This window comes from Phoca vitulina, unplaced genomic scaffold (genome assembly GCF_004348235.1).
Source record: "Phoca vitulina isolate PV1807 unplaced genomic scaffold, GSC_HSeal_1.0 scaffold52, whole genome shotgun sequence".
In the NCBI taxonomy this organism is placed as follows: Eukaryota; Metazoa; Chordata; class Mammalia; order Carnivora; family Phocidae; genus Phoca; species Phoca vitulina.
In genome coordinates, this window is record NW_022589755.1 from 6,185,562 (window position 1) to 6,199,456 (window position 13,895).

Genomic DNA, 13,895 nt, shown 5'->3' on the forward strand with positions numbered 1-13,895 from the left:
CTCCGCCCCTTGTCTTCCTATCTCCACCCGCTTCCTCAGCCTTACAGGTTCCGCTGAACACTCTGGGAAATAGAGTAGAAACAAAATCGGGACCAGGTGGCGTGTGGGTATTGTAGTCCAGTTTTTACCCTGTTGAACGACAATCTAATGAGCGCACTCCGGCCTGAAGGCAACAGAGGGTTGCCATGGAAACGCGTTGAGAAAGCAGTTCCTCAAAAGACGCTTGGAAGTAAGGGGCGGAGTTGAGGGGGGGAAAATGATAATATGACCTCTCTCTGATAGGCGGAGAGATGCCTCGTAGTTCATCCCTCCTTACGATTGGCTCCAAATTGGCACATGCGCAGTAGAACCAGGAGCCTTCCAAAAGAGGGTGGAATTGGGATGGACGATGAGGAAATAATCCCTCCCCGGCACTACCCGAGGGCGGTCTGGCGGTCAGCAGCGCCTGCGCGGGCGCTGTCCTCCCGTCGGGTGGAGGATGCGCGCGCAGCGCTTTCCGCCACCCGGAAGTTTGCGCGGGACCACTAAGAAGGTGAGTCCTACTCTCCGGGAAGGGTCGGAGAATTTGGCCGCAGACGTCTGGCTCCCCATCCCGCTCACAGAGTTCAGAGGTGAGGGGAAAGTGAGGCCGAGCAGGAGGAGGTCTCCCGATCCACTAACCACAGTCCAGTTGCGGTGCCTGTGGCGTCAGCACGATCCTTTCTGGGAGACAGAGTCCCCGGGGGCTGGGGTCTCGATGAAAGAAACTTCTGGTCGCCGGGATAAGCGACCTACCCTTGCGACCCCTGCAAGCCACTGTGGGCTCTTGGTAGTCGTGACTACGACGGAGGTGGGCGGGGCTAGTGGGCAGCTTGACAGATGCCCCTCCTTGGCACTATGTCATCCCTGGTTGCTTTGGAGGGCGGGGCCTAGGCGAATCCTGGTCATCTGGACACCTGTCCCTCCTGCGGGGAGGTGGAGTCCAGCCCTTAGCTCTTTTGCTGTGCTGTGGCTGAGAATATTCTAGGAGGGACGCAATTATTAACACATAGCAGATGTTCAGTAAATATTTGTTGAATAAATAAAATAAATGGGTGAGTGGATGATAAAGACCCCTGAGTGTTGGAGCCTTGGGTTTAAGTCCTAGCCATGTGACCTTGGACAGGTGACTTCACTTTGAGACCCCCTTCTTGCATCCATATTTCTTGAGCGTTGACTATAGCACTACCTTCATCTGACCTATTAAACAGTTGCTCATTTGTTTATTAATTTCCTTTTCTGCCACTAGAATGTGAACTTTCTCAGGTCAAGAGCCTGTTTGTTGCCTTCGCTGCTGTATCCTCAGTGGTTAGCACATATCAGGAGTTCAGTGAATGATTACTGAATGAATGAATGAATGAACTTAGCACATGCTGGCTATGTCACCAATGATCAATAAACAGTAACCATTATCTTCCACTCACGTGTGAAGTGGGCCTGAGTCAACCTCTCCACTTTTATTCACTTACAGGATACTGTTAAGATGGACTTGCCAGCCCAGTGAATCTGAGGGCCAGACTATGACCCCATAAAAGGTACCATCCCCTCAGGGACATGCCCCTTAAGGCCTTTTCACCACCCACAGCTTGCTCCTGTCCCATCTACTCGATGTTCCTGCTCTCAGACTTCACTCCCAGGAGGAAGGTTATCATGGGCGTGGCAGGGTCACTGAGTTAGTCTCTTGCCCCATCCTAGAGGCCGTCTTTAGCCAAGGCACTTGGCACTGGGGAAAATTCCACACAAAGCAAAGCCACTTAAAACTGCCATGGATTTTATTTATTTATTTATTTATTTATTTGAGAGAGAGAGCATGAGCAGGGGTAAGGGGCAGAGGGAGAGGGCGAAGCAGACTCCCCGCTGAGCAGGGAGCCGGATGCGGGGCTCAATCCCAGCACCCCAGGTTCATGTCTGAGCTGAAGGCAGACGCTTAGCCAACCGAGCCCCCCAGGCGCCCCATTCTCACACCTTGATCTCAGGCTTCTAGCCTTCAAAACTCAGAAAATAGGGGCGCCTCGGTGGCTCATTCGGTTAAGCGTCTGCCTTCGGCTCAGGTCATGATCCCAGGGTCCTGGGATCGAGCCCCGCATCGGGCTCCCTGCTCAGCGGGGAGCCTGCTTCTCCCTCTCCCACTCCCCCTGCTTGTGTTCCCTCTCTCGCTGTGTCTCTCTCTGTCAAATAAATAAAATCTTTAAAAAAAAAAAACAACAACTCTGAGAAAATAAATTCCTGTCATTGAAACCACCCAGTGGGTGGTGTTTAGGGACGGCAGTCCAAGCAAATGAATACTCCTGCCCTGTCCTCATTTGTAATGGGCTCTGTGTGTGACTTTGGTTTTGATTTTTACAAGTATTAGGAAATATTCCAGAGACACGCAAGGCCTAGAGGATAATGTGTCTAAGTATGTCAGGATAAGACGGGCTGTATAGCTTTAACAGACTGTAAAGTCCTGGTGGCTTCATGCAACATAAGTTCATTTGCTGATCATGAGATTCCAGTGTGGACCAGTCCACCCTCTTGCATCTTGCAGCTATGCCACCCGGAGCATGTGGCTCCCAGAGGCCTCCATGCTGTGGACAGGTGGACGGAGGAGGCCGTCCAGCTCTTAACTGCCTCAGCTGGAAGTGACTTCCACTCACACGCCATTGGCCAGAACTAGTCACGTGGCCCCGATCTAACTGCAGGGTGGGGGCGGGGGGAGCCCGGGAAGTGTAGGGGAGCATGTGGCTGATTGGCGAACGTTCGCTGTCTCTCCGATCCCTATCGTGTGTTTCAAAAAATGAACATCACGGATAATGGCGGGAGACCCTCCGTGCTCCCGTGACTGGAGCAAATCTCCTGCATGACTTACGTGGACTCCGAGGCATTCCCGTGTCTCCTGTGAAACCTGCAATTTCACGTTGCATTTTTCTGCTTTTTACCCGCCCTGGGCCACGAGGGAGAGATGCATGGCTAGAGGCTGGATGCAGTGGGCAGGAACTCATTTCCGAAGTGGCCGCTTCCTAAGAGTCTGTTCCAATGGGATAACTTACCTCCCTTTTGCAATCTCGTCACTACAGGGAGCTCAGATGACGACTCACTGGTGGTGCATTCAGTTTCGCTTTCAGCTTCCTGTTCCCTCCCTCCACCCATTGTTTCCTAGCATGATCACCTTCTGTCCAGACTGTGGCAGAAGTATGGAAGCAGCATTCAGATTCTGCCCCTACTGCGGAAAATCTTTGTCTGAGCCATGTTTTGAGCATGAAAGGCCCCAGACCCTTGTCAGACCGCTTACATCATCCTTCCGAGGTAAGAACCAGGCCTCTGAGGGATGATGAGTGCGTGTGTGTGTGTGTGCGTGCATTTGGGGAGGGAGGACAGTCGCCTTTGCAGGCTGTCTGACCCTGCATTGATCCCGGAGCTGCCCAGGACTCAGGCTCTGTCTACACTCAGTTTCTTGGCATCTGATTGGCCTCGTGGCTTTCAAGTTGACAACTCACACGTTTCTGCCTCCAGCCTGGACTCCTCCCCTGAAATCCAGGTTCATATGTGCATATCAGATTGCCTGCAACACCTGTTGTGTGTCCCATACGCATCTCCACACATGCCCAGAGCTGAGCTCCTGATGTGACTGCCACCTGCCTATCTGTCCCTTCTGTAGACTTTGGGTTGTGGAGTGGTAATCCAGTTTCTTAGACCAGACCCTGCAGTCATTATCCTTCAGTCCTCTTTCTCTTCCACCCCACAACTTCAGCCCTCTGGCAAATCTTGTCCGCTCTCCCTTCAAAATCGATGCCCAATCAGCCCACTTCTGCCACCTCCTGGTCCGTCCCTCCTTCACCTCTCACTGCTGTTTTGCTTGGCACCTAAGACCTGGCAGAGTTGGGTGCTGAGAAATCTCACTGATTGATGGACTGAATGAATGAAATATCAGCTGTAGGTCCTGGCCAATGGGAAGCCCATCCAAGGTCCTGCATTGAAAAATCAAAGTGAGTTTACTTGTCTGAAGGCCACAGAAGGAAGTCGGCATACATGACATTTTATCATTTGAGATTGCATTTGGCTGCAAGTAACAGAAAAATGCTTCTTCAAGAGTTTAAAAAAAAAAGAATGGGTTTATTTTTTTCATACTAAAAAAGTCTGCAGGGACCAGTCCAGTGGAGGAATGGTGTCCCTGTGATGCCACAAGGGACCCAGGCTCCTCCTGTCTTTCTGCTCAGCCATCCTGAGGAGATGGTTCCCCCCCATGCTTATTGCCTTGAGTTTTCAAGATGGTTCTTCATCTCTAATATTTTATCTGCATTCCAGACAGATGCCAACAGTATTTACCTTCACTGAGTTCAGAGCCTGAGGTTGTTTTTTTTTTTTAAGAATTATTTATTTATTTCAGAGAGGGAGAGAGAGAGCTCGCACAAGCATGAGCAGGGGGAGAGAATCTCAAGCAGACTCTTTGCTGAGCACAGAGCCTGACTCAGGGCTCGATCTCACGACCCTGAGATCATGACCTGACCTGAAGCCAAGAGTCGGACACTTAACCAGTGGTGCCCCCAGAGCCTGAGTTTTAACCACAGCCTTCTTTAATGCCAACCTAGGACTCAGTTCATTATTCATTCACCCAGTCATCAGGCAACAAATATACATGGACCGCCTACTGTGTACTTAGGTGCTGTCTGTCCCAGGGTGGTAGTAACACACATGACACGTACCCGGTGTCTGGTTTCTCAGAGCTTTTGGAAGCCAGTAGGGCAAACAGACATTGAATAAGCAAGTACCAGGAGAGCATATGATAACAGAAGGGAAATGGATGGACCATGAAACCCACATAAGGGAGCTTTGTTTCTGGGGGGATCAAGGAAGGCCTCCCTCAGTGGGTAACATTTAAGCCAAGACCAAGGGATGATAAAAGTTAGGTAAGTGAAGAGTGGGGTCGAGGTGAAGGAGTCACAAGAGTTCCAGGCATTGGGGCATGGTAAAGGGAAAGGCCATGTGGTGGGAGGAGTCATGCATGTTGGAAAAATACAGACAGACATCTTGACTGGGGGTAGACAGGCAGGGCTATGTAGACCATGGGTAAGGTTAATAATCACTGACGTAGTCAGTGGAGGGTTTCTACCAAGTGAGAGATACAATATGATTGTATTTTGAAAAGACCTCTCTGGAAAGTGGAAAGTGGGGGCGCCTGGGTGCTTCAGTCAGTTAAGTGTCTCACTCTTGATTTTGGCTCAGGTCATGATGGCAGGGTTGTGAGATGGAGCCCCGTGTCGGGCTCCATACTCGGTGTGGAGCCTGCTTAAGATTCTCTTCTCTCCCTCTGCCCCTCCCCCCACTTGCATTTGCATGCTCTCTCTCTCTCTAAAAAAAAAAAAAGGAAGAAAGAAAGAGGAGAAACCAGTTCGGAAGCCATTCATTCCAGCAGTCCAGGAACCAGCCACGCTAGTTAAGTTAGCAGCAACTGAAAGAAGACTTCTGTTTTTAGTAATATGGCAGACTAAATGATCGGCAAAAGCCCCTTAAGGTTCAGCACACCACAAAATGCTGGCTAAAATATAAAGTATCTGTTTGAAAAGCAGGGCTGAGTGGGTCCTATCACTCAGTGAGTGAATTCCGCAGAAACGAGAAACAGTAAGAAAACACAGACCCACGGGGCTGAGTGTGTGCCGTGGATGGTGTGGTCCTGGACTGTTTGCCAGGCCCTGGTGGTTTCGAGCCTGGGTTTTAATGGAGTATAAGAGACAAAACTTATGGCCTGAACAGTGCAAGAGGTGAGATTGGAAAACTTAAAATCCGGGACTCCTCAGTGGGTAAACTGGAACAACAACAACAAAAAAAGTTCCACGGAGAAAGTTGGTGAAGACATTTGTCTGTCTCAGCCTTGGTTGTGAGTGAAAGATGGAAGAATGTCCTTTCTGAGAATTCCTAACCAAGAACTCACATCCTCACCAGTTTGGGGCCAGAATTTGTACCGATATGTGTAGCCCCCAGAAAAACCCAAGCGGGAAAGTTAGTGTAAAAGCAATGAGGTATGGGTGCCCCTCTCCAACAGAGGCAAACCTTCTCTTGGGGAATACCCTTTAAAGACAGGCCTTAGAGGGTGCCTGGGTGGCTCAGTCAGTTAAGCATCCGACTCTTGATTTCAGCTCAGGTCATGATCTCAGGGTTGTGAGATGGAGTCCCGAGTCGGGCTCCATGCTCAGCAAAGAGTCTGCTTGAGATTCTCTCCGTCTGCCTCTGCCTTAGAGAATTCTCGTAGGACCAGGAGCTCCCAGTCAATCAAAAGTCACCAGGAAGGACACCTGGATGGCTCAGTCGGTTGGGCGTCTGCCTTCAATTCGGGTCATGATCCCAGGGTCCTGCGATTGAGCCCCACATCATGCTCTCTGCTCAGCAGGGAGTCTGCTCCTCCCTCTCCCTCTGCCACTTGTGCTCTCTTGCTTGCTCACTGTCTCTCTCAAATGAATAAATAAAATCTTAAAAAAAAAAAAAGACACCAGGAAAAGGCCAGTGTCAGGACAAACAACAAACTATAGAATCACACCCACAACGACCAGAGACCTCAGAATTAACAGATGAGAATACGTCCAAAACACATTTAACATGTTTAAAGAAATAAAAGAAGAAACTCAAAATACAGTGAAGAAGCAGAAGTTAGAATTGAAAAGGAACCAAATCAATTTGAAAAAGAACCAAATCAAACCTCCAATGATAAAAACAAACATCATTGTGGCAACCAGAAACTCGCTGGATGGTTTAACTGCCAACCAGACACAGCTGAAGGGAGAATTAGTGAAGTGGAAGATAGGTTCAAAGAAATTGCCTAGTAGAGAGCAGAATGACAAAGCGATAAAAGACACACAAGAGACACCAAGACCCAAGGAGGAAAAAAACATAACTAAAATGAAGGGACAGTTTGCTTAGATATTTAGGTGACAGGAGAAGCAAGGCTTGACTCTAGGGATCAGAGGGAAGAGAGTGGTCAAATGTGCCCTCAGGGTTCTTGGTTTAGAGGTTCCTGGAAAAGGCCTTTGTAATCCCAGTCTGCATCCGATCTCCCTTCCTCTAGGCTCAAGGAGACAGAGCAGTGCCAGTCCTGAAATCCCTTCCAAGAAAGTGAAATGGTCCAGCTCTGTCACCTCCCCCTCATCATCCTGCTGCTTGGTTGGTGACAGTTCTGGGTCTAAAGGTACTGTGAGATCCAAAGGTGAGAGTTGGGGTCAATCTGGCCTGACTCGATGGGGAAAAGGTGGGTTGTTGGACAGTTTGGCGCTTTGTTCCCCTGCTCAGGGATCCCCTACCCCGCCTGGACCCTCATCCTTTCTGCCTCACTTGATAGACTGAAAGTCCTGTGTGGGCGGAGACCAGGTAGACTCATCTGCATAGGTCTGGTGCCAGCCAGCAAGCATGGGAGTCTTGAGGACCATGTGCCCATCTCCTTCGTAGGGGGCCTTTGGATCTAAAGTCACAGCCCTCGGTGCCTCCCCTCCATCCCTTGTTATGCTCCAGACCCCTCTGCCTCTTGCTGTTCTGTGCCTTGGGTGGATGGTGGGGGGGAGGAATGGAGTAGATAATATCCTTTCTTGTGTCCACGCTTCTCTCCTCACCATGCCATCCCATTCTCTTGCCAGCCTGGGAGCCCCTCAAGGGCAGGGTCTCTGTCTAACAAATTTCCGAACCTTCTTTATACTCAGCACAAGGCCAGGTCCTGTTTCAGGATGTCTTTGGTTGAATGTCTGGAATGTCTTTTTTCCCCATGGTAAACTTCTGCTCATCCAACAAGATCCAACTCAAATGTCCCCTCCTCCCGGAAGCCTCTCTTGACTTCTCAAGGCATTATCAGTCTCTCATATTCCTCTTTACTGCCCTGTTTCAGACTCAGTTCTGACCAGCTGTGTCCAGGTCAGACTCCCCGACCAAATTAGGGGCTCCCAAGGGAAGGGCCCAAGTCTGAGTCATGTCTGGATCTCCAGCTTTATCACACAAGGACCTGACTCATGAAAGGTCCTAGGAAGCATGTGTTGAATGAGCAAATGAATAAATGAACTGTATGACAAGCGTTGTCCTATTACCCATCCAACTTTTCTCTCCTGGATGCTGCCTTTTCTTTATTCTGACCATCCTCCTGCAGGGTCCTGGAGCAGACCCCCAACCCCCAAAAGCAGCCCACAGGCGACCAGGCGAAGCCCGCAGACGACCAAGCGAAGCCCGCAGGCGACCAAGCGAAGCCCGCAGGCGACCAAGAGAAGCCCGCAGGCGACCAAGCGAAGCCCACAGGCGACCAAGCAAAGCCCGCAGACACTGAAGCGGAGCCGGGTGACTACCTCACTTGAGGCTCTGCCCACAGGGACGGTGGTGACAGACAAGAGTGGGCGGCACTGGAAGCTGGGACCCCTCCAGACCAGGGACGACCAGGGCATTCTCTATAAAGGTACACTGTCCGCAGGCCGGCAGGCACTGGGCTCGGCTGGGGTGTCTTTGAGCCAGGGCAAGGGGAGGGGAACACCTTTTTGAGAATGGAAATGGAAGCCATCTCCCAGCTGCAGACCTGCCTCTGGACAGCTTTCTTGTAGACTTGGGACTGCAGAGCTACCCACCCACGGGGGCTGGGCAGGTAGGGTAAATGTGTGCAGGAGTCCAAGAATGAGCAATTGGGAATGGTGGGGACTGTGGCCAACTGGAAAGCCTGTGCCCTGTGTAAAGAGGCACTCCCCACCTCCACCTTCGTCGTGGGGGAGTGCAGGCCCAGGGTGGCTGAATGAAAAGGATGATGATCAGTGTTCTGTCTGTCCTGCAGAGGTGGTGTGGAACCCCCTCCCCCTAAAATTTGGTTTGAATGTTGAGAGTGGTGATGGAGGATATGCGTGACTAATTGCTTGCATAATTGAGGTTTCTGGGGAAAAGCAGTTCTTCATCCCCCTGAGGAGAGGAAGGAAAGGTGCCTGGTTTGGGTTTTTATTTGTTTAAGGGGTGGGGCCGGAGTGAGGGTTCCTGCTCTGGGGCCAGGGCCTCCCATGATTTGCATCTCCCACCAGCAGCCAAGGAGGGAGCCCCACCCCCACCCCCCAGGCTTGCTTATCAGCCTGCCCACATGTGGGGCCGGAGAGGAAGAGGCAGGACCTGGCTTAGAGGCTGGTGTCATCAAACATTAAAAAACGAGTCAGACACCTTGTTACAATGAAGAAAAAAAGAGCTGTGCTGGAAGTATTAGTATTAACCAACCCAGTGTTTATCAAGTGCTTATTCAAGGCCAGATTGTGTTCTAAGTGTTTTGTGGGAGGTTTTGTCATTTTTTTCATTGAGATAAAAGCCACATAATATGAAATTGACGATTTTAAAGTCTGCAGTTCAGTGGGATATAGTCCATTCATGGTGCTGTGCAGCCATCACCTCTATCTCGTTCCAGAACATTCCCATCACCCCTAAAGGAAGCCCCGTACTGAAGCACTCGCTCCCCATCCCTCTCGTCCCAGCCTCGGGCATCCGCTAACTGTCCTCTATCTCTCTGGGTTTCTCTGTTGTGGACGTTTCAGATTTTGCATCTGTCTTCTTTCCCCCAGCATGATGTTTTCAAGGCCCATCCACATCATAGCGTCTGTCCGAACTTCATTCCGCCTTGTGGCTGAACAATACTCGGTGTATGTGTATCGTGTTCGGTTTCCCCATTTACCGGTTGGTTGGCGGACGTGTGGATTGTTTCCGCTTTGGGCCGTGAAGACTAGTGCTGCCGTGAGTGTTGTCTTCGTACTTCCTAGCTCACGGTGGACACCAGCACTGTCACTGTCCCCGTGGCCTAGAGGAGGGACATGAGTCCCGGAGATGTCAATAACCAGCCGGAGATCTGGCTCCAGGATCTTCCGAGTTTGCAGGAAAGGCCAGAAATCTGGATTTTGCTCAGAAATCTTTGATTTGGAAGTGCCAGATGGGCATGGGCCACTGTTGGGGTGGGGAGCAGGGCTCGTAAGGGCTGCGGAGCGCGTTTGCATGTGTCCCAGGGCCGAGTCACCCCCGGGCACATCGCCTTTCTCCTCTGCCAGCTTGCACCAGTCAAGAAGTGGTGCAGTTTTATGTCCTGTAGGTAAAACCAGTAACAGTTAGGGCGCCTGGGTGGCTCAGTCGCTGGGCGTCTGCCTTTGGCTCAGGTCATGATCCTGGGGTCCCGGGATCGAGTCCCACATCGGGCTCCCTGCTCTGCGGGAGGCCTGCTTCTCCCTCTCCCACTCCCCCTGCTTGTGTTCCTGCTCTCGCTATCTCTCTCTCTGTCAAATAAATAAAATCTTTAAAAAAAAACAAAAAAACAGTAACAGTTAAACAACAGCAGCAGCCAGAATTGGGATTTTTTTTTTTTTCACAGCCGCTGACACTGTTGACCCACTCTGTGCCCCGTCCTCAGTTCATCCCACCAATCAGCTCATCTTACTCCCTTACGCGTGCAGCCCTGCGAGTTGGCACTCTTTTCCTTGTCAGCTCCTGAGTTATGATGTCATCCTCCCTGTCTCCCCAGAACAGTTTGGGAGAACCGCTAGACACCACTAGAAAAACCACTGGACACCAGTAACACCCCTCCCCTCCCCCTATCATGACAACCAAAACTGTCTCCAGACACTGTCGGATGCCCGCTGAGAGTGACTGAGACCCACCGAGTCAGGCCATCCCAAACATGCCTCCAGCTCTGGGGAGACTCCCATCAGTTGCTAACCGTCAGGTGGAAGCGCTGTGATTTTATTTTATTTTTTTAAAGACTTATTTATTTGAGAGAGAGTGCACACGAGTGGGGGAGGAGCAGCGGGAGAGGGAGAGAGGGAATGTCAAGCAGATCCCCGCTGAGCGTGGAGCCCAGAGCAGGGCTCGACTCCCCGCCCGTGAGATCACGACCTGAGCCGAAACCAAGAATCAGACACTCCACCAACTGAGCCCTCCAGGCTCCCCAGCGCTACAATTTTATTAAGCACCTTCCAAACTGGGACAAAGAAGTTAGGGCAGAGATGGGCATGCTAGACTAAGGCAGGGCATAGGCAAAGACTCAGAGGCTAGAAACCCAGGAACAGGAGCAGGAAGCATCAGAACCCTAGCGTTGCTGGCAGTGAGAGGGGGTGTGGGGTGCCCAGAGTCTCCAGCAAGCCCTCCCCTCGCAGGGAGGTGGGAGAGTGTAGCCGGCCCTTGTGAGCTGTCCCCTGCCTCTGCTGGCAGCTAGTTGTCTGACCTCGTTCAGGTTCAAGTGATGTCATGACCTTATGCCTCAGTTTCCTCACCTGCAGAATGGGATGATAATAGTACTGACCTCATGGGCGCCTGGGTGGCTCAGATGGTTAAGCGTCTGCCTTCGGCTCAGGTCATGATCCCAGGGTCCTGGGATCGAGTCCCGCATCGGGCTCCCTGCTCCTTGGGAGCCTGCTTCTCCCTCTGCTTCTCTCTCTCTCTCTCTGTGTCTCATGAATAAATAAATAAAATCTTAAAAAAAAAAAAATAGTATTGACCTCGCAGGGTCGTTGTTGGGAAAGCTACATGGGTGGACCAATGCACAGGAAAGCAGCAAGCACGGTACAAGTGCTTCCTGTCGCTGTTCTGGTCATGATGGATCCCAGAGCAGCTTTCTCGCTCCAGGTTCAACATCGCTCATGTTCTGGCAGTCGGGGGCTTCCACCTGCTCGCCTGCTACGCCCTTGTCAGCATTGGGAGCACGTAGGGACTTTCCATGTACCAGATGTGCATGAGACAGGGGTCTCCCTAGGTCACAGAGTCTGAAGCCCTGGGTTGAAAGCCAGGCTCTGCAGGAGCCATTGGCCAAGCGCACTGCCCCTCCTGGGCCTCTGTCGGCTCCCCTCTATAATGGGAATGGCCCAGCTAGCACCCCGGGCTATTGGCAGGAGGGCCAGTTAGAGGAGCGGAAGAGAAAAGCCCTTCATGATCTGCAGAGGAGTAGTGCAGGGGATCGTATTTAAGTTACCAGCTCTTCCTGCTTGCTTCTGAGCGTCAGGCGTGTACCTGTCACCCGCCCGTGCGGGAACTCTAAGCAGGGTTAGTATTCGTGAGAGGTGCCACAGTGAGCTCCAGACACCTGCTGACGATCTCCCCAAGCCCGCTTCTCGTAGCTGGAAAGCACCCCTCTGTACCCTGAGATCTGAGCCCTTCACACATTTCCCTCTTATAGACTGGACTCAGGTCACCCTGGGCTCCGACCCTGCTCCAACCAGTGCTTCTTGAGAGCGAGGATGGGTAACTGTCACCTCCCTGTCCGTCAGCTCAGCATCCTAGACAACACCAACCTGGATGATTAAGGAGTAGGAAAGACGAGAGAAAGGAGTGAGGACTCAGAGAGCCGCGGGGATGGACTATAGTGTTTCAGCTCATGGGCTCTGGATGAGCGAGGCGGAGCCGGCTCTGCCACTCGGTGGCGGTGGGCCCTTGTGCTACTTACGATATTTTGAGAGCTGCCACACATTGAGCATTCCCTGTGAGCCAGGTTTGGTGCTCGGCTCTGGGGCTGGTGGGTTCATCGAGTGGTGCGTTTGAAGGAGGAAGCTAGCTATGATGCACACTCAGCCCCTACCGTGATCGTTCCTGCTGGCCCGTCTGCACCCTTGCGTCCAACCCCGGGGGCAGGCTTCATCACTCCTATTTCACAGACGTGGCAGTAGAGGCCCAGAGAGGTCTAGCACCTCGTGCGAAGTCACGCAGAGAGTTGGTGGCCCAATGTGTCCCTTGGCTTCTCTGACCCGCCTCTCTCATCTACTCCAGCAGGTGGCGTTGACAACAGCGACCGCAGTAATAACAACATCGTAGTAGACCTTAAAGGGAAACCATCTGTGTAAAGCCCACACTTAGCATGGGGGTGGTAACTGAACAGAATGGGACGAACGTGCAGAGTGTTTATGAGGCAGAGGGGAAGAAGGAGGTGGATGGTGGGTGCAGCCCAGCCCTATAGCCTCAGCCGGCCCCACGGGGACTCTGGAGCGGGAGTGGTCTTTCAGCATGGTTCTGTGTCTAGCCAACACAGCTGGGCCTTTATATCCCCCTTGAAAACCTGTTGGATATGGGCCACCCCGGGATTGCAGCTGAGTGGACCGCTGAGGGACTGAAGGCTACTTGTGACGGCACTCCCCGGGTGGGTGGGGCTGGGGCAACAAGCCCTTCCTCGCAGGGGATCTGCATCTGTACTTCCCCATATGTGTAGACAAATGCAAAAAGCTGGTGTGTTGGGGGTCCCCAGGACCACCCCCCAGGCTCAGTTATTCACAGAGAGGACCCATCCACAAGCCTCAGCACGTAGCTGTTCTCATGCCACGATTCATTGCAGCAAAAGGACACAGAGCACAGGCAACGGGGGGGAAGACACATGAAGTCTGGGGGAGACCAGCACCAGCTTCCAGGAGTCCTCTCCCCGTGAAGTCACACAGGATGCGCAAGGAGGTGTGACAGCACGTGTAGTATGTCTACCAGAGATACTCCTGAGAGACTCAGCACCCAGGGTTTTTACTGAGAGCTGGTCACATAGGCACACCCTGCCTGGAACGTACCAAAATTCTAGACTCCTAGAAGGAAAGCGGCTGTTCAGCATGATAGTTTGGGCACAGGGGGCCCCTCTTATTGTTAGAGAATGCTGGATCCCTCCTCAGACCCAGGGTCCCAGACACCAGCCAAGGGCCACCCTTGTAAGCAAGTCTTTCCAAGGAGAGCAGTTGGGCCTTCTCGTCAATAACCTTTTTTATGTAGCTGAATATTAACAAAGAAAAAAAACAAGAACCTGTTTGAAAATAGGAAGGGGGGTGCCTGGGTGGCTCAGTCGGTTAAGCGGCTGCCTTCAGCTCAGGTCATGATCCTGGGGTCCTGGGATCGAGCCCCGCGTCGGCCTCCCTGCTCAGCGGGGAGCCTGCTTCTCCCTCTGCCTGCCGCTCTGCCTACTTGTGCTC

General features: G+C 52.0%; 1 protein-coding gene across 6 annotated transcripts in view; it reads left to right on the plus strand.

Moving 5' to 3' along the window:
* The first annotated feature begins 43 nt into the window (after positions 1–43).
* Positions 44–13,895, plus strand: part of VRK3 (VRK serine/threonine kinase 3) — a 35,094-nt gene continuing 21,242 nt past the window's right edge. The window contains exons 1-5 of one of the 6 annotated variants that reach the window (XM_032388073.1): positions 46–532; positions 1,490–1,553; positions 3,158–3,303; positions 7,055–7,234; positions 8,117–8,416. In XM_032388073.1, coding sequence (XP_032243964.1) covers positions 3,159–3,303; positions 7,055–7,234; positions 8,117–8,416 — 625 coding nt within the window. In that variant the 5' untranslated portion in view covers positions 46–532; positions 1,490–1,553; position 3,158. Of the gene's footprint in view, positions 612–1,489; positions 1,554–3,157; positions 3,304–7,054; positions 7,235–8,116; positions 8,417–13,895 lie in introns of all 6 variants that reach the window. The other 5 variants (XM_032388072.1, XM_032388076.1, XM_032388077.1 and 2 more) reach the window with 5 other exon arrangements.